General features: G+C 36.5%; 2 protein-coding genes and 1 long non-coding RNA gene across 4 annotated transcripts; 2 read left to right on the forward strand and 1 right to left on the reverse strand.

The window, feature by feature from the left end:
• The first annotated feature begins 3,104 nt into the window (after positions 1 to 3,104).
• On the forward strand, positions 3,105 to 3,905 carry LOC142527795 (LOB domain-containing protein 19-like). The gene is made up of 2 exons (XM_075632735.1): positions 3,105 to 3,425; positions 3,522 to 3,905. The coding sequence occupies exons 1-2, from the start codon at positions 3,105 to 3,107 to the stop codon at positions 3,822 to 3,824; spliced, it is 624 nt and encodes a 207-aa protein (XP_075488850.1). The 3' UTR covers positions 3,825 to 3,905.
• A 5,234-nt stretch (positions 3,906 to 9,139) lies between these two features.
• LOC142528040 (uncharacterized) lies at positions 9,140 to 10,815 on the reverse strand. Its single transcript, XM_075633081.1, has 2 exons — positions 9,444 to 10,815; positions 9,140 to 9,273 (listed from the first exon to the last, which is right to left on the reverse strand). Exons 1-2 carry the CDS (start codon positions 10,624 to 10,626, stop codon positions 9,239 to 9,241), a joined length of 1,218 nt encoding a protein of 405 aa, XP_075489196.1. The 5' UTR covers positions 10,627 to 10,815; the 3' UTR covers positions 9,140 to 9,238.
• A 937-nt stretch (positions 10,816 to 11,752) lies between these two features.
• On the forward strand, positions 11,753 to 13,473 carry LOC142527034 (uncharacterized). Of its 2 annotated transcripts, XR_012815384.1 has the most exons (6): positions 11,753 to 11,845; positions 11,967 to 12,170; positions 12,397 to 12,536; positions 12,833 to 13,042; positions 13,102 to 13,252; positions 13,344 to 13,473. It is a non-coding gene; the product is annotated as an uncharacterized LOC142527034 (long non-coding RNA). The 2 variants fall into 2 exon arrangements; XR_012815383.1 differs by having other exon boundaries at positions 13,102 to 13,458.
• The last annotated feature ends 5,220 nt before the right edge of the window (positions 13,474 to 18,693 follow it).

The raw sequence follows: 18,693 nt of genomic DNA on the forward strand, positions 1-18,693 counted from the left end.
GTGTTTGTAGTAAAACGATTTTCAAACTTGACTATTTTTTTTAAAAAAGAAAAAGCTAAAAAAAATAAATTGAGAAGAAAGAGAAAATACTCGGATAGCAACTAATAATTTTATTTATAAAGTTTATTTGGAAAAAATGTCTTGTTTAATAAATCAGTTCCCTACTCGAAATTAGGATGATAATGTAAACACTGTCACGCGCCTGTTTAAATATGTTGATGTTGTCAATCAATTAATTCAAAGTATCAGAGCAATTGATTTTGTGTATGACAAGGTTGTTGCCTTCAATCAAATCGGATGGTTGGATGGAAAAAAAAGAACGTGATTGAGAATTAAAATTTAAAATGGATTTTATATGTGATTTTAAAATATTTTTGTAAATATTTACCTGATTTATGTTTAAAATAATATTTTTTTACATAAAATATAATATATTTTTATAGACAAAAACTTGTGTGAAACGGTCTCACGGATCGTATTTTGTGAAACAGATCTCTTATTTGAGACGTCCATGAAAAAAATGTTACGTTTCATGCGTATTACTTTATATTGTGAATATGGATAGAGTTGACCCGTCTCACAGATAAAGATTTGTTAGATCGTCTCACAAGAGAGACCTACTCATTTTTATAAATCTAGTCGAGTTGGATATTCATCTTATAAAATTGACTCGTGAAACTATTTCAAAAGATTTTTTATATATATATTTTAACATGTTTTGAAATAAAAAAAGTAATGCATTATGTTTTCAAAAGCTCTTTCAGCTTTTATCCCTTTGTGACTTATTATTTAAAAACAAAAATTTGTGTGAGACGGTCTCACGGATCGTATATTGTGAGAGGAATCTTTTATTTTGGTCATTCATGAAAAAATATTACTTTTTATGTAAAAGTATTACTTTTTATTGTGAATATCGGTAAGGTGACATGTCTCACAAATAAAGATTCGTGAGATCGTCTCACAATAGACCTACTCTTATTAAAATATGCCGCAAGATTATGTTTCTTCTCAAAATTACTTTATTATCTACAAAATAAAAGAAAATATTTTATTTTCACATTCATCTTCTTGTTAAAAACATGCCTTTACTCATTTTCGCAACATCCAACGCATTTTTAAATTTAATTCTAGTCTAGTTGTAATAAATATATAATATATCTCTTATTTCTCGATTGTATCCCGTTGGTGATTATTAATGCATGCTAAAAGTTGAGAAAATATGTCGATGAGGTGCAAAATTCAATTTTGTCTTTTCTTAAAAGAAAAATCAGGCTAGTTTTTTTTTTTTTTTAATATAATATAAAAAGGATAAAAATTTAATTACCCAAAAGGGGCAAAAAAATGAATAGAAGCCTAAAACTAGTTTACCCGAGGTTGGGAAAAGACTGATCTTCCTTTTTCTCACTATGGGACTGATGGAAGTGACAAAAGGAAAAGAGAGAGCTGAAGATTTTTGCTGAAAAGATGGGATGTTTGTCCCACGTGTGACTCCCACGCTTCGTCGGTTGAATGAAAGAATTGACTCTGATTGTCTCTATGTGTGTGCTTCACGCAACACTTGCACTTTTCAAAACTCAATTAGTTTTAGATTATAAAAGTTGCAATTTAATTACAAAATTCCTTTTTGTATTTTAAGAAATAATAGCATATGATATTCATATATCTCAATAAGTTCAAACCTTCATTCTGTTTGAAATACCCTAACTCTCACGTTAGTATGACACTAATTAAATAGAGTAGGTCTCTCGTGAATCTTTATTTGTGAGACGGATCATTCTTACCGATATTCACAATAAAAAATAATACTCTTAGTATAAAAAATAATTATTTTTCATGTGTGACCCAAAATAAGAGATCTGTCTCATAAAATACAATCAGTGAGACCATCTTGTACAAGTTTTTATCAATTAAATAAACCACTGATATATAAATATCTAATATATCCTCGTGGATTGTGGGTTAAAAGAACGTTATAATGAATAATACTGTATTTTGCGAAATGTGCCGCCATCTTTGGGCTTTAAGATTTTTTTTTTATATTTTACAAAAACAAAATTTAGATTGTTTCGAATAATTAATTTTATGAGATGAATTTTCGATTCGATTGATTAATAAAAAAAATATTATTTTTTATAATAAAAATATGGCTTTTTATTATATGTAAAAAGTGGATCGATACGTTTTCGTGAGACCTATTACATGTGACTTACTTTTTATATTTACTAACGGACGATGCACACGTGCATGAGATGTCTATGTAAAATAATGATTGATGCGTGTATAAATCATGATCATTAATAGATCGAGTTGATTCATAAAATTTTGTTACATTTTTTAATTATTATTTTGATAAGTATAATATAATTTGTATGAAATATTTGATTTGTAAAGATGATATGTGAATTTTAAAATTTTTAAATAGATTATTTATTAAAGTTATGAATAAAATATATTTATTATTTATCTAAATGAACCAGATATTTTCATAAATAGTATGTCTTTTGTGAGATGGTCTCACAAATTTTTCTTCGTGAGACGAGTCAATCATACCAATATTTACAATAAAAATATTATTTTTTTGTCATAAAAAATAATATGTTTTTACAAATGATTCAAATAAAATACTTTTCAAACAAAAATGATTCGTAAAATAGTCTACAAAATTTTTTGTGTTTCATAAATACTTATTGAGATCATAGAATCAAACCACTGAAGACGTCAACAATTACAGATAGTATATAGATAAAATATAATAAATGGGTAAACAATAAAGTATAATTTCTAAATAATAAATTATGAAGAGTGTACATCATATTTTATTATAAAATGAATTTTGGCTTGGATTTGAACTATTTACGCAGCTCGCCTGCTAAACCTCTCAAGTCCGTCTCTGTCAATTGACCCACCGCCAAATCAAGCGACCTCCATTATTTTATATATTCGCAAAAGTTATCAACTTCCCCGTCCTAAAACTTAAATATATTCAAATGAGAGATGCATATATACATGAAACCCTCTCTTTTGTACTATGTGAAATGTGTTTTAGCACCCCATAAAGTAATTTGAGACAAACAAATCATATGTTCTCACAACCCAAAAGACAAATGAACATTTGTGGCGGCGGCGGCGGTGATCAAAGCACTGGAGGTGGTGCCGGCGGTGGGCCTTGCGGTGCTTGCAAGTTTCTGAGGAGGAAATGCTTGAAGGGTTGCATTTTTGCACCGTATTTTGACTCAGACCAAGGCACCGCCCACTTTGCGGCGGTTCACAGGGTGTTTGGTGCTAGCAACGCCTCGAAATTGCTGCTCAGAGTCCCGCCACACCGTCGGTTTGATGCGGTGATCACGCTTTGTTATGAGGCGCTGGCTAGGGTTAGGGACCCTGTTTATGGCTGTGTTGGCCATATCTTCTCACTTCAACAGCAGGTACATTCTACTTGGTCTATATAGACAAAGTTTCAGAAATTTTTGAAAGCTAGATAATGATAAGTTGTCAATAATTATTTTGTATATATAATGCAGGTGGTAAATTTACAGGCAGAGTTGGCATACATCCAAGCTCGTATATCAACCCTACAACGTTCGTCATTGCTGGTTCCTCTTCCACTTCCTAGTCTTTCGCCATCCAACATTCAATCTTCGTCGGAACTTGTTCAAACATCACGGTTCAATATGTCTCAGCACGAAGAAATGTCGATGGAAATAGTTAGTTTCCACGATCAACACGACTTCATCGACGAGGGTGACGATCTACATTCGCTTGCTCGGGAATATGTTGCGAGACACTTTCCAGGAGTTAGATTTAGGCCTCCATGTTCGAAATGAATTTATAACTTAATTTAAATTGCAGTAGAAAAGAATGCATTCCGCAGCTCTTTCCAGATGTTGTCAAGCTACGTTTTGTGTGCATCTTGTACTCCTCTATATATATAATCTAAACCAAAAAAATTATTTTGGTTGCGATCGAGTTGCCCTAAGATTTAATTATAATCATAGCTGCACCCTGGCTGTTGTCTAAAATTTTGACAAGAATTTAATATTATGAATTAAATTTTAGATAAAGAAGAGTCGTCTAGTTGAGTGTGAATAATCATAAAAGTTGATATCCGTAAAACCAAAAACTACATATTTGAAAAATCTAAAATAACGGACATAATTAAATTCTAAAAACTATTATCGAAAAAGGGAACTAGTGTAAGGTGCAATAAAATTGATATAAGTGTGTATATATAAAATATCTTAATATGTTATTCATTAATTGTGTCCATTTCTTTCATTTTTTTGTCAATCTAATATATATATATATATATATATATATATATATAAAGTGGGCAAGTGTATAAACATTACATATATAATGTAATGATTATAATTAAAAAAACAAGGAGGTAGACATTTAATTTTGTATTTATTATGTTTCTATTAACTGATTCATTGTAATATTGCACATGTTTATTTAGCATTCGATTTGAGTGGTAAAAATTTGAGCTCAGAACCGAGCTTAGTGGTTTTTAATTTTCTTTTAATTTTCAATTGAAGTTTATAATTCGAGCTTTGATTGAATAGCTGATTTTTTGGAGTGATGACCATCACGCGAGGACATATGGCGAAATATTTGTTATGGAAGACAAAGAAGATAGCTCCGGGAGAACTCACGGCCGGAGGTTGCTTCTTGGGGATCATCATGCAGGACTATATATAATGAAAAGGATTTGATATGTGAGATCGTAAAAACGAGAGGTGTTTGAGGAAATGATTGACAAAATTTATAAGCTCTCACAAACAATATAAATTGTTTTAGCTAAATTTAGTCAAACACACTTTAAATCATACAATTTATAAGCTTGCAGTACAACTTATAAAATATATCAGTTTATAAATTGTTTTAAATAAATGTATTTAAATACTCTATAAATCATGTCTTATTTGGTTCGGTTTTTACGATATATTAGATATGTATAAATTTCTGGCAATTATTTTTCAATGTCATGTTAGCATTTTCACCAGCACTCCGATGAATTATGATTGAAAGCCAAAAAAAATCAAAGTTAGTGCACCAAATCTCAATTTGAAAACTTAATAAAGCAAAACCCATAACATGCAACACTGAGTTTAAAGTGTACTCATTTTGATATATACGCGTGTAACAAAAATGGAAAATCATAATCTTATGTATTTCTGGTTTTGTGATTTTGGTCATCTATATTATTAAATTTTAGCAGTTTTAGTTCGTTCTTTTTTTTTTAATTTTAGATTTTTTCTCAATATGACAACGATATAGTAACAACACGATGCTGATGTATGTAGTATCATTTACACATCAGTATTCTTAATTTTTTTTAAAAAAATGAAAATATATTAGGAGCCTAATTTCTCAAAAAAATAAGTATTTACCATAACAAAAAACTCTAATTTCACATATAAAAATTAACTGAATGACCTATCTAACTTATATCGATCGATTGGTTTGATACCATCTTAACTTTTCCACACGTATATTCATGCTCAGACACATATTAGTAGTATCTAATTCAAGTGATTTTTATTTAAAACAAGATAATAAATAAACAAGGAAGACCGAATAGGGAAGAAAAATCTTTTTTTGAATTTCAAAAAAATGAACCCCGAGAGAATAATTTCTTAATCAATGCCCAGCCGGTATAATCAAATTATGCGTTACGCCAACTTTTCCTTTTGATGGTTCTTGAACCGTTTCGATCTTTCTACAAAAGTTCCACACTCGAAAAACCGCATCATTTTATGATTTTATCCTCCAGCGACAGTGATCAAATTAAACTTCTTGAATTTGAGGTTCGGTTTATAAAATAATCTCGGCTGAAGAAAAGGATGATCATGAAATGGCATTGTGTTTTTCTTTCTTTTTTTGGTTTGCCCTTTAACTGAGTAAGTATAAAAAGTTCCCGGTTCGTCGAGTCTTTGCGTTGTTTACGCGTTTCATTATTGCTTTTCTGAAACAAGGGGTGAGTATTACCTTGGTGCTATGCTTGAACTTGAAGGCGATTGATACGAGTATGTCTGTGAACACGAGTAAATATTGCATGCTGTTCAAAAATTCTTAAATGAATAAGAAATAATTTTTTCGCGCCGATTACTTGATTCTTTGAGATTGCCAGAAATCGCCTATCTTGTTTAATGTTAATGTGCGTATGAATTGGATCGCACTGCAACTGCTCTCCAACGTATTTTATTGATCTCAAAAGAAATGTGTTTGTGTACAGAGTGTATCAAGCCTTTTATACCATTGCTAACTAATGCTGTTGACTAAGTATTGAAAACTAAGTTGCTCTATTGACTAAGTATTCAAAACACGTTTTTTGGTTGGCGTAGTTGGTACTGTGTGACATCCCCCCTCAAGCTCGGAGTAAGTTCAGCATGCCGAGCTTGGAGACTAAGACATGATGCTGATCAGAACCCAAAGCCTTAGTGAAGATATCGGCATGTTGAACGTGAGTTGAAATATGTGATGTGGCAATGGTGTGATCCTGAATCTTCTCACGGATGAAATGACAATCAATATCAATATGTTTAGTGCGTTCATGATATAAAGGATTGGCAGCGATGTGAATGGCGGCTTGATTGTCACAGTGAAGTAAAGTGGGAGAATCAAATTGAAGTCCCATGTCACTGAGGAGGCCGCGTAACCACACAATTTCACATGTTGTGGAAGCCATGGACCTATATTCAGCCTCTGCCGAAGATCGAGAGATAGTGTTCTGTTTCTTTGACTTCCAGGAAATTGGTGAGCCACCAAGTGTAACAATATAACCAGAAACAGATTTGCGGCTCATGGGGCAGGAAGCCCAATCTGAATCACAGTAGGCGTAGAGACGAAAATCACAAGAAGAGGAGAAGAAAATACCCATGCCCGGTGATCCTTTAATGTAGCCAACGATCCTTTCAGCAGCACGCAAGTGGGAAGTCTTGGGGGCTTGCATGAATTGACTAAGGTAGTGCACAGCAAAACAAATGTCTGGACGAGTGATTGTGAGATAAATGAGGCGTCCAATAAGTCGCTGATACACAGTAGGATCAGCTATAGCCGAGTCAGGAATTGGAGAAGTGCATGTAGAAGCAAAGCTTTGGTCAAATGCAGGTGTGGTTAACTTGAGATGTTGTTCCATAGGAGTAGAATAAGGCTTACAACTAGCCATGCCAACATCAGAAATTAACTCAAGGGCATATTTGCGCTGGTTGAGACATATCCCATGTTTTGATTTAGCCACTTCAAGTCCTAAGAAATATTTGAGAGTTCCCAAATCTTTAATCGCAAATTGGGAGTGAAGATAAGTCTTCAATGCTTCAATAGAAGTGGAATCATTCCCTGATATAACGATGTCATCGACATAAACTAATAGAATGGTAATAAGGGCAGCTTGGCGCTTAATGAAAAGTGAATGATCATGTACAGACTGAATAAAACCATGTTGGAGCATCACAGAACAGAATTTTGAGTTCCATTGTCGCGAGGCTTGCTTCAAACCGTACAAGGATTTCAGTAGTTTGCAAGCATGGTTTCTTTTGTTGGAATGTTCAAAACCTGGAGGAATGGACACGTAGATGTCCTCTGTAAGGTCTCCTTGTAGAAAGGCGTTGGTCACATCCATTTGTAATAAAGGCCAATTATTGGCAGCAGCAAGAGACAAAAGACAGCGGACATATGCGATTTTTGCAACTGGAGAAAATGTGTCATGATAATCAATGCCATATTGTTGAGTATAGCCTTTGGCAATAAGCCGAGCTTTGAATTTGTTGATAGTCCCATCGGCATTGTACTTAATCTTATAAATCCAACGACAACCGATAGGCTTCTTGCCCGTAGGAAGAGGTACAATTGCCCATGTTTTGTTAGCCTCAAGGGCTTAAATTTCAACTTCCTTAGCCTTTGTCCAACGTGGATCAGTGGAGGCTTCTTTATAAGAAGTTGGTTCGGAGAGTTGGGAAATTGAGGCAAGAAATGATTGGCGAGAAGGAGAAACATGATTATAACCAAGGTATTGGGATAAGTGATATTGTGGGTTTGGTGAAGAAGTATTTACAGTAGAACAGATAAAATCCTTTGTCCATATTGGTGGTCTTGACTGTCGGGAAGGTCGTTTGTGATGAATTGGAGGGGAATTCTGAGATGGAGGGGTGGGAGAAGGAACAAGCAAAGGTGTAATTAAGGCATCATCATCATGATCAGCAGAATGCAGTGAGGGCCAAGGAGAAAAAACATTCGAAGATTGGGTTATGGTAGCAAACGGAAATATGTCCTCATGAAAAATGACATCCCGGGACACTGTGAAGCGGTTGCTAGAAGGATCAAGGAGTTTAAATCCCTTTTGATGAGGTGGAAAACCAAGAAAGATGTAAGAATGAGCTCGAACATCAAATTTATGTGTGGGACGAAGGTTGGTGGCATAACAGAGGCAACCAAACACTTTAATATGGTCAATGTTGGGGCTTTCTTGAAAAGAACTTTATATGGTGTTTTGTTTTCAAGTAGAGGAGTAGGGGTACGATTTATCAAATAAGCAGCGTGTAAAATACACTCACCCCAATGGATGTCAGGAATTGAAGCTTGAAATTTAATGGCTCTAGCAACATTGAGTATATGTCGGTGCTTGCGTTCAACAAGTCCGTTTTGTTGGGGTGTATACGGACATGAACTCTGATGGAGGATGCCAAGAGAATTGAACAGATCATGACACTCAGAATTGAAAAATTCAGAACCATTGTCTGTCCTAACATTCTTAACTGGAGTTTGAAATTGAGTGGAAACAAAAGCAAAGAATTGTTTTAGGATTCGGGGAGTGTCAGATTTGAAATGCATCAAGAATACCCATGTACACCTCGAAAAATCATCTACGAGGGTTAAAAAATATTTGGCACCTTCATGAGTGGGTACACGATAGGGACCCCATATGTCCATGTGCACAAGGTGAAAACAGTGAGGCGATGAATGTCTCGTAACCACAGGAAACGAACTTCGAGTCTGTTTGGCAAGGGGACATATATTGCAGTGGTGTGTAAGTTTGTGTTGGGATATGAATGGCAAATATTGTAAACGAGTAACAGACATATGGCCAAATCTTTTGTGCCAAAGATCAATGTTATTATTCAAATGAGATGAGATATGACAAGCAGCTATATGTTTCGAAGGGATGGTAATGGGAGTACATGATGGATTATCAGCAGATAGGGTGGGACTTGCAAGGTAATATAAGCCATCTCTGAGTCTACCAATCCCCATTATCTTCCCAGTCAAGATTTCCTGAAATAAACAAAAGGATGGATATAACACAACACAGCATTGATTATCTTTGGTGAATTGGGAAATGGATAGAAGATTAAATTTGAATGTGGGGACATGGAGCACTTTTGATAATGTGTGAGATGAGGATAGCTGAATAGAACCAGTAGAAGTAATGGGAATAGAATTACCATTTGGTAGATTAACTGATCCAGCGGAAGAAAGGCATGGTTGAGGATTTTGAAGTCCAGCAGAGGTACCTGAAATATGAGCATTTGCACCACTGTCCAATATCCATTCGTTAGTGGCCGAGAAAGACATTAAGCTGGTAGCCATACCTGCTAAGTTTGCTGATGGTGGAGAGTTGATAGTTGAATTCTCAATGAGGCTCAGAAGTTTTGCATATTGAGTTGGGGTAAAATGTGCGGAAGATGGTGGAGTAGACTGTGAACTAACAGGAGGTGTTGGCGCATCACTGATAGAGGTGTGAGCAACTAGTCGTGCATTCTTTGAAGGAGGCTTAAAACTCTTGTTTTGAGGAAAGTTTCTGTGTAGCTTATGCCCCGGAGGATAACCAATCAAGCGAAAACAATTGCTTTTTGTATGTCCTAGTACAGAGCAGTGATCACACTTGATAGTCTCTGAATACTTGGAGGATGAAGAATAGAATGCTGTTGTGGGGGCATCTGCAATGGGTTGGAAGACCAGTACATTTCGATGTGCTTCTTCTCGACAGACAAGTGAATATGCATGGCTAACCGATGGGAGTGGTTGCATCAAGAGGATTTGACTTCTAACTGAACTATAACTATCATTCAGCCCCATGAGAAATTGAATTAAGCGCTGTTGTTGCTCATGTTCAACATATGCTCTGGAATTGGGACAATCACAAGATGGAGAAGCAATTAACGAAGCTAGCTCATCCCACAGCTGCTTGAGCTTCGAGAAATAAATGGAAACAGTGACTGATCCCTGGGATAACCGAACAATGTCCCGATGAATTGTATAGATTCGAGAACCACAAATTTTATCGAATCGTTCCTTAAGATCTGCCCAAACACTTGATGCGTCACTTGCGTAAACAAGTCCACAGAAAATTTCTTTAGAAACCGAAGAAAATATCCAAGGCAACACCACTGCATTACATCGTTCCCACTGATATAACGTAGGAGAATTCGGAGCTGGTTTGCTACAAGTGCCATTAATGAATCCAAGCTTATTTTTCGCATGAAGTGCAATTTTCATTGCTCTGCTCCAAACACTGTAATTTTCAGCTCCAATCAATGGATCAGCAACTAGAGACGTACCAGGAGCATCAGATGGATGCAAATATAACGGATCGTTGAAGCTGAAGGTGGAGATTGGATTCGCCATGATCTTCGAGCAAAAAAAAATTCAATGTATGCGAGATTCTTCAAATTTATGCAAGTTCAGATTTGAATCACTCAATAGCAGATCAATAGCAGAGCTCCCAACCTGCATACGCATCAAAATTGAAAAAATTGCTCTGATACCATGTTAATGTGCGTATGAATTGAATCGCACTGCAACTGCTCTCCAACGTATTTTATTGATCTCAAAAGAAAAGTGTTTGTGTACAGAGTGTATCAAGCCTTTTATGCCATTGCTAACTAATGCTGTTGACTAAGTATTGAAAACTAAGTTGCTCTATTGACTAAGTATTCAAAACACGTTTTTTGGTTGGCGTAGTTGGGACTGTGTGATTTAAAAGTTGAAGGTTGGTCTCTGGTGCTACTCTGTTTCTTTTATCTCGTATGATTGGCCGATTTCATAAGGGCTGTTTTTCTTTTTTCCTTTTGATTTTCTGTACATCAGTTGAGTTTCATATGTCTTGAAGTGTATTTCTACAGCTGAGCATTCTCTGTTGGGTGTGGTTGAGGATTTTGGTTATTTCCTACTCTATTATTAAGAACGTGGCTATTATAGTACCTATATTTGGTAGGTTGATATGTTAAAAAAACAAATCTTATTTTTAATTAATTTATAATTTATTTTATGTATATCTTAACCCACATAAAACTTAAAAGATTGATCAAACAGTTGCCCAATCTTTAATTGGTTGACAAAATATTTTGACTAATTAATAAACTAATGCGCATGCCAGCACTACTAGTAGTTCTGAATGAGATTGGTGAATTTGTTTGGTATAATAGAATGGATATTCTGTTATTTATTTCTCACCTTCATGTCACAAAGTATAAATCGAAGTAACAGGAGAAAATTTACCACTACTGTGTTTGCCTTTTAAATGTGAACAGGTTGGATTGGTTCTTGAATTTATATATTTCTAAGTTGACGGTGTTATTTGATTGATCTTTATGTGATTCAAACTTATTCATTTCAACTATAGAAGTTAGATGATCTACTGCTTAGTAGTAATATTTGGCCATCTTTCTAGTACTTTAGTGTTTTTGGTGTTCTTGGTTCAAAACTTCATGCACCCCCAATATACTCATGGTGCTTTTCTTCTGTGTACTACTTCTGGTGCAGTTGTCTTTGCAATAATAACCACCTCATGGATCAGCCTTCACAAATGGAAACAATTTGTGGTTCTCTTTTATCTGAGCTGCAGGTGATCTCACACTATCTCAGTGTTATTTATTTATTTATTTCTCTTCGGTGAATTCAAAAAAGTTGGCTTATTACGCGAACATAAAGTCTTCATACACAAAAGAATTGTTTTGTGGAATCAGAAAATGTGGGATGGAATTGGAGAGCCTGATAACGAAAGGGACCAAATACTTTTTGAACTTGAACAAGTGTTTGGAGTGTATCGGAGAAAAGTGGATCAAGCAAGCCATTGTCGAGCTCAGATGAGACAATCACTTGCCGACTCAGAGGCACAAGTTGTAGACATTTCTGCTACATTGGGAGAGCAACCAGTTCATATATCGAAGGTAAGGAAAAGAGTTCTAGGAGTTCTGGGAATCGCACAGTATGTGATAACTTTGTGTGAATCATAAAATGCTACCATCTTTGACTGGGTGAAGATATTTGAATTATAAATGATACCAAGTTTTCTGTTTTAACCAGAGTTTTTGGAGTTTGAAAAAAAGGCTTCCGGACATAATGCGTCAACTTGAAGATATTAAAAAGAAAACGAGAGGAAGGGTCAATTTGCAGAGGTTTTGAAACGAATAAATATCATCTGTAAGGAGCTTTCTGGATCCATGGAGAGTAAAGTGATCATTGATGAGGGTGATTTATCACTGAAAAGCTTAGATGATTTACAAAATCAGTTGTGTTTGTTGTAGAAAGAGAAGGTTCGTTTCTTGCATTTGTTCACTTCTGTTAATTTTGTTTATATTGACATTAATTTTGCAAAAAAAAAAAAAGTAAAAATGGTAGTACTATGGATATGCCAGAACTATGCTATTTCCAAAATTATACGAAAGATTTGGGTTTTAATTTGAAAAACAAAGATTTTCTTTTCGGTTAATCAAGCAGCGTAAACAAAAATTGAAGGCTTGGTATGTGTGTGTTAATAAATACAAGTTTCATCTTGTTTGATAGTTCTTTAGTTACTACCATATTTGGGCATGATTTTTTCTATACGCAGAGTGAACGCCTAAAACATGTGCTCGGCCAATTGAATGTTCTCAACTCTCTTTGCTTGGTGCTTGGGATGGACTACAAATTAAAAATTCGAGATAGTCATCCAACTTTGGAGGATTCATGTGACATGAAAAGCATAAATGTTAATACGGTCGAGAGATTGTCTGCTACAATTCACAGGCTCAAGGATGCCAAGTTGCAGCGCATGCAAAAGGTATACCATTTTCTAGTGAACTTTCTTATCTACTTTTTCTTATTTTAACTCTTTTTCAGTTTCAAACTCTTGCGATGACCATGGTAGAGCTGTGGAATCTTATGGATACACCACACGAGGAGCAACAAAGATTCCAAAATGTGACGATTACTGTTGCTGCCTCAGAAGATGAAATAACAGAACACTCTATCTTTGGAGTTCATCAACATTGTATTTTGCCACTTTTTCTGCTTAAATAAGTGCTCAATCAATGGCATATGGCAATTATATAGTACATATGCAATAATTCTTGTGTTCAGAGAAGTAACAAGATTGGAAGAAATGAAATTAAGTAAAATGAAAGAGGTCCTTTCCGAAAAGAGGGAGGTTTTAGAGTAAATATGTAGAGAGGAACACACATGGCTGTTGAAGCACAATACACAACAGATCTTTAAGTGGAAGCGATAGAGTCGGGCGCTGCTTCTGCTCTTCTTTTACATAGGAAATGGAGGCGTGTTTTTGTCTGGAAAGGAAGGTGTCAAGCCTCTAACATAGGGACTTGTTCTGGACAATGGTGGAGCAGTCTTCCCTCTCCCCATGGTCCATCCCAACTGATAAAAATTAAATTGTGTCGTTTTTCAAATTGTGAGCTCCCGCTCCCATTTCTGCCTCATCTCGCTTCGAGATTCCTAGGTCTGGCCATGTTTACAGTTGTGGGGTCCTTAGCTCCTAATCGTTATTACAATGCAATCTGATTAGGGTTAATTAATTACAGCGGAAAACGAGTTTAAATTTTCTTTACAATGAGCCCAAATCATTTTATTTGAATACTAAAAATAGTATTTAATCTCACGTCATAAACATGCCCACACGAAATCAAAATCTATCATATACAAACAACTCACATTCTCGGGACATGCCCCGGTATATAGATACATATACATATATACTGGGAACAAGACAAAACATAAAACCTCAGCCCAAGCTGTGGCTCCCTCCAGAAGTACTCTCTCCGGTCTCCTGATATCCTGGAGTACCTGCCATTGTCCACACACAAAGACAACAACAGCCCCCCTTGGGGGTGAGCAAAGCTCCGTATGGAACAACCAATCATATATACCACAGATATCTAAGCAATGATATATGGTATGCAATGCATGTATGTCGTGGAGGTATCGGGTCAAATGTCCATCCACTGAGCACATGTCAGAATCAATCGAATCGCTATCAAATCAATGCTCGAGCTGGCACACCGGCCAATATGGGATACTCGTATGATAGCGTCGGCAAAGCGCCATCAAGTCCCAAATCTCATATCCAATCATATGGGGCCACAATTGTCTATGCTTTACGGGTCATATAATACCGGCATAGCGATTGTGTTCACAAACCCCGGAAGCCAATCAAATCATATCAGGGTATCCAAGGATCATAGCTCAACGTGCAGGTCATGTATCGATGTATGCATAAAATGATGTGTGTTAACAAAACATTTATTTTATACATCGATATCTCAATCTCAATGTCATGTATGCCACATAAATCAACAAATAAGGCATATAGACACATAATCTCATTCCAATCAATCAAATCAATCCGACATATATCATATAATACAGATACATGTCGTATGTTACCCGGTCGCAACATACCTCAATTCTTCGTTTCCAGTTGATGTAGCCTGAAGATATTGATATTACACTTTATCTACATCAATAACATACTCATTCCAATCAATAACATACTCCAAAATCATTAATATGAGTTTCAAATATCATTTGAAACTTCAAAAATTCATATCAAATCAAATTCATATCATAATTCAATTCCGACTTTGAATACAAGTTTCTTGTCGGTTATTCTACTACATATCAGAAATTCAACTTCAAATACATGCTATTCCAGCACTTTGATATTTCGAGCTGCTGGAACTGGAAGAAAATTACCTCAGTCAGAAGCTCTCGCACGACGATCACAAATATATAATTTGTTTCGCGTTTAGACAGCGTTTTGAAGTCGATTTGGACGAAAGAAATTTAAATTCCCTCGTATTCTCTCGAAGTCTCTGAAATGAAATGAAGAAAATGAATGAAAGAATTGTTCTTATCAACTCACCGCTTCGGCGCTCGGGCGGTAGAATTCTCGCGCCCGAGCGCGAGAGGTTCTGCCCCCGAGTTTCACATGCACCGCGCTCGGGCGGTCAAAAATTACCGCTCGGGCGCGGCATGTTCTGTCCAAATGCCACTTGCTCCGCGCTCGGGCGGTCACAAACTACCGCTCGGGCGCGAAGTGTTCTGTCCGAACACTCAAAATTTCTACCTTGGCGCTCGGGCGGTCATTTTCTACCGCCCGGGCGCCACTCGTTCTGTGCAATTATTTATGTTTGTACTAAATTGGCGTCCGGCCTCTCCAATCGAGCTCTTACAATGTCAATTCATATTCAATATTCATTTTCTCAATTTCCTTGTCATAATATACATCAAATACATAATCACATATCAATTTCATGAATTATCGATAATCACACAGGATTTACGATAACACGATACACGGTCCTTACATTTCTCCCCCTCTTAAAAGATTTCGTCCTCGAAATCTCAAACATCTCTATATACATAAAATTGGCAAACATACATATGTCACCAGTTATAGTACATATCAAAGCTAAAATCAGTAAAAGGATCAGAATAAATCGAATACAATGGAACAGATGGATTAGCATCAAATAAATGCGGATATGAATCTCGCATTTTGCTCTCCAATTCCCACGTCGACTCTTCAACACCATGTCGTGTCCATTGCACTCGTACTAGGGGAATCGATTTATTTCTCAATATCTTTTCCTTTCGATCCATAATACGAACAGGTTGTTCGACATAGGAAAGAGAAGGATACAGTTCAACCTCGTCAGGTGCAAGTACATGTGATGGATCGGGTTCATATTTCCTCAGCATAGAAACATGAAACACATCATGAATAGTAGATAGAGCTGGTGGCAATGCCAATCGATACGCAAGATCACCAACTCGATCCAGAATCTCGTATGGACCAACATAACGAGGAGATAATTTCCCTCGCATGCCAAATCGAACAGTGCCTCTAAAGGGAGATATTTTCAAAAATACTCTTTCACCTTTATGGAATTCCAAGGGTCGTCTTCGTTTATTCGCATAACTCGTTTGACGATCCTGAGCAGCTTTCATCCGCTGCCGAATCAACTGAACCTTATCGTTCATTTCCTGTATCATTTCAGGTCCAGTCAATTGTCTCTCACCAATCTCATCCCAGAATAATGGTGATCTACATCGTCTCCCATATAGAGCTTCAAACGGTGCCATACCGATACTTGTCTGAAAGCTATTATTATAAGAAAATTCGACCAATGGTAAGGCATCTTGCCATCCCATTCTGAAGTCCATCACAATCGCACGCAACATATCCTCTAGAGTCTGAATCGTACGCTCGGTCTGGCCATCAGTTTGAGGATGATAAGCAGTACTCATAGCCAAACGCGTACCCATCGCTTCCTGAAAACTACCCCAGAATTTAGAAGCAAATCTGGGATCACGATCAGATACAATCGAGACTGGCACACCGTGCAGTCTCACAACATTCTCAATGTATAAACGGGCCATTCTCTTATAAGGATAAGTCCGTTCATACGGAATAAAATGCGCAGATTTCGAAAGCCGATCAATAATCACCCAAATAGCATCACAGCCCTTGGGCGAACGAGGTAAATAAGTCACAAAATCCATAGCGATATGTTCCCAATTCCATTTCGGGATTTCAAGACTATGGAGCAATCCTCCCTGTTTCATTCTCTCGGCTTTTACTTGCTGGCAGACAAGACATTTCGAAATAAACTCAGCAATGTCCTTCTTCATACGTTTCCACCAGAATTGAGGTCTCAATGTCAAATACATCTTCCAACCTCCAGGGTGAATACTGTATTTGCTACAATGTGCTTCACGAAGAAGAGCAGATTTCAAATCAGAATCATTAGGGACTACCAGCCGACCATTAAGTCGTAAAGAACCATCAGAAGAAATCTGGAATCCAGATTGATGTCCTGCCGATACCAGTTCTTTCGACTTTTGGATCTGAGCATCGCTTCGTTGGGCCTTTCGTATCTTCGATATCAAATTCGGCTCAATTTGCAATGCTGAGACAGTAACAGAATTCCAATTCGAGTGAAAAGTCCAGCCAGAAGTACAAATATCCTCATGTACCTTGGCGACACAAACAGAAGTTAAAACAGAATCATAAACTTTCCGACTAAGGGCATCCGCAGTAACATTCACCGATCCAGGGTGATATTGAATCTCACAATCAAAGTCCTTCAAGAGATCCATCCACCTGTGTTGCCTCATATTCAAATCAGATTGAGAAAACAGATATTTCAGACTCTTATGGTCCGAATATATAACAAACTTTTCTCCGTACAAATAATGGCGCCAAATTTTCAGAGCAAACACAATGGCGGCCAATTCGAGATCATGAACAGGATAACGTGTTTCATGAGATTTCAATTGACGAGATGCATAAGCAACCACTTTTCCATGTTGCATCAAAACATAGCCCAAACCTTTACCAGACGCATCTGTACATACCACAAATCCTCCGGTACCTGAGGGAATAGTAAGCACAGGTGTTGTGGTCAATCTCGTCTTCAATTCAAGAAAACTAGCTTCACATTCATCTGACCAAATGAATCGCTGATTCTTCTATGTCAGTTGAGTAATAGGTTTAGCTATTTTCGAAAATCCTTCAATAAAACGACGATAATATCCAGCCAAACCCATGAAGCTACGGATCTCAGGAACATTCGTAGGTCTCGGCCAATTCAATACAGCTTCGACCTTAGCAGGATCAACAGATATGCCATGTCTTGAAATGACGTGGCCCAAAAATACCACTATGTCCATCCAAAATTCACATTTGGACAATTTGGCATATAAAGGACTAGTACGAAGAGTTTGAAGTACCAGTCTCAAATGTTCAGCATGCTCCTTTTTCGATTTCGAATATACAAGAATATCATCGATAAATACAATAACGAATCGGTCCAGATAATCTCGGAAGACACGATTCATTAAGTCCATAAAAATAGCAGGAGCATTCGTAAGACCGAAAGGCATAACCAGAAATTCATAGTGGCCATACCTCGTACGAAAAGCAGTTTTGGGCACATCTTCGTCTCGAACTCGTACTTGATGATACCCAGAACGAAGATCAATCTTCGAGTATACAGAAGTACCTTGAAGCTGATCAAACAAATCATCAATACGAGGAAGTGGGTACTTGTTTTTCACAGTAGCCCGATTCAATTGCCTATAATCAATACACATTCGCATCGTACCATCTTTCTTTCGAACAAATAAAACTGGAGCTCCCCAAGGTGATACACTCGGTCGAATATATCCCTTATCGAGAAGATCCTGTAATTGTTCTTTCAATTCTTTCAATTCCAATGGTGCCATGCGATAAGGAGCTTTCGAAATAGGCGCAATCCCCGGCACAAGATCAATACTAAACTCAACTTCTCGATGAGGAGGAAAATCAGGAATCTCATCGGGAAATACATATGGGAATTCTTTCGCAACAGGAATCTCAGATAAAGAAGACTTCTTCTTCGAAATATCAATAGCGTAGATAAGATAATCTTCATC

Source organism: Primulina tabacum, chromosome 15 (assembly GCF_025594145.1).
Source record: "Primulina tabacum isolate GXHZ01 chromosome 15, ASM2559414v2, whole genome shotgun sequence".
NCBI lineage: Eukaryota > Viridiplantae > Streptophyta > Magnoliopsida > Lamiales > Gesneriaceae > Primulina > Primulina tabacum.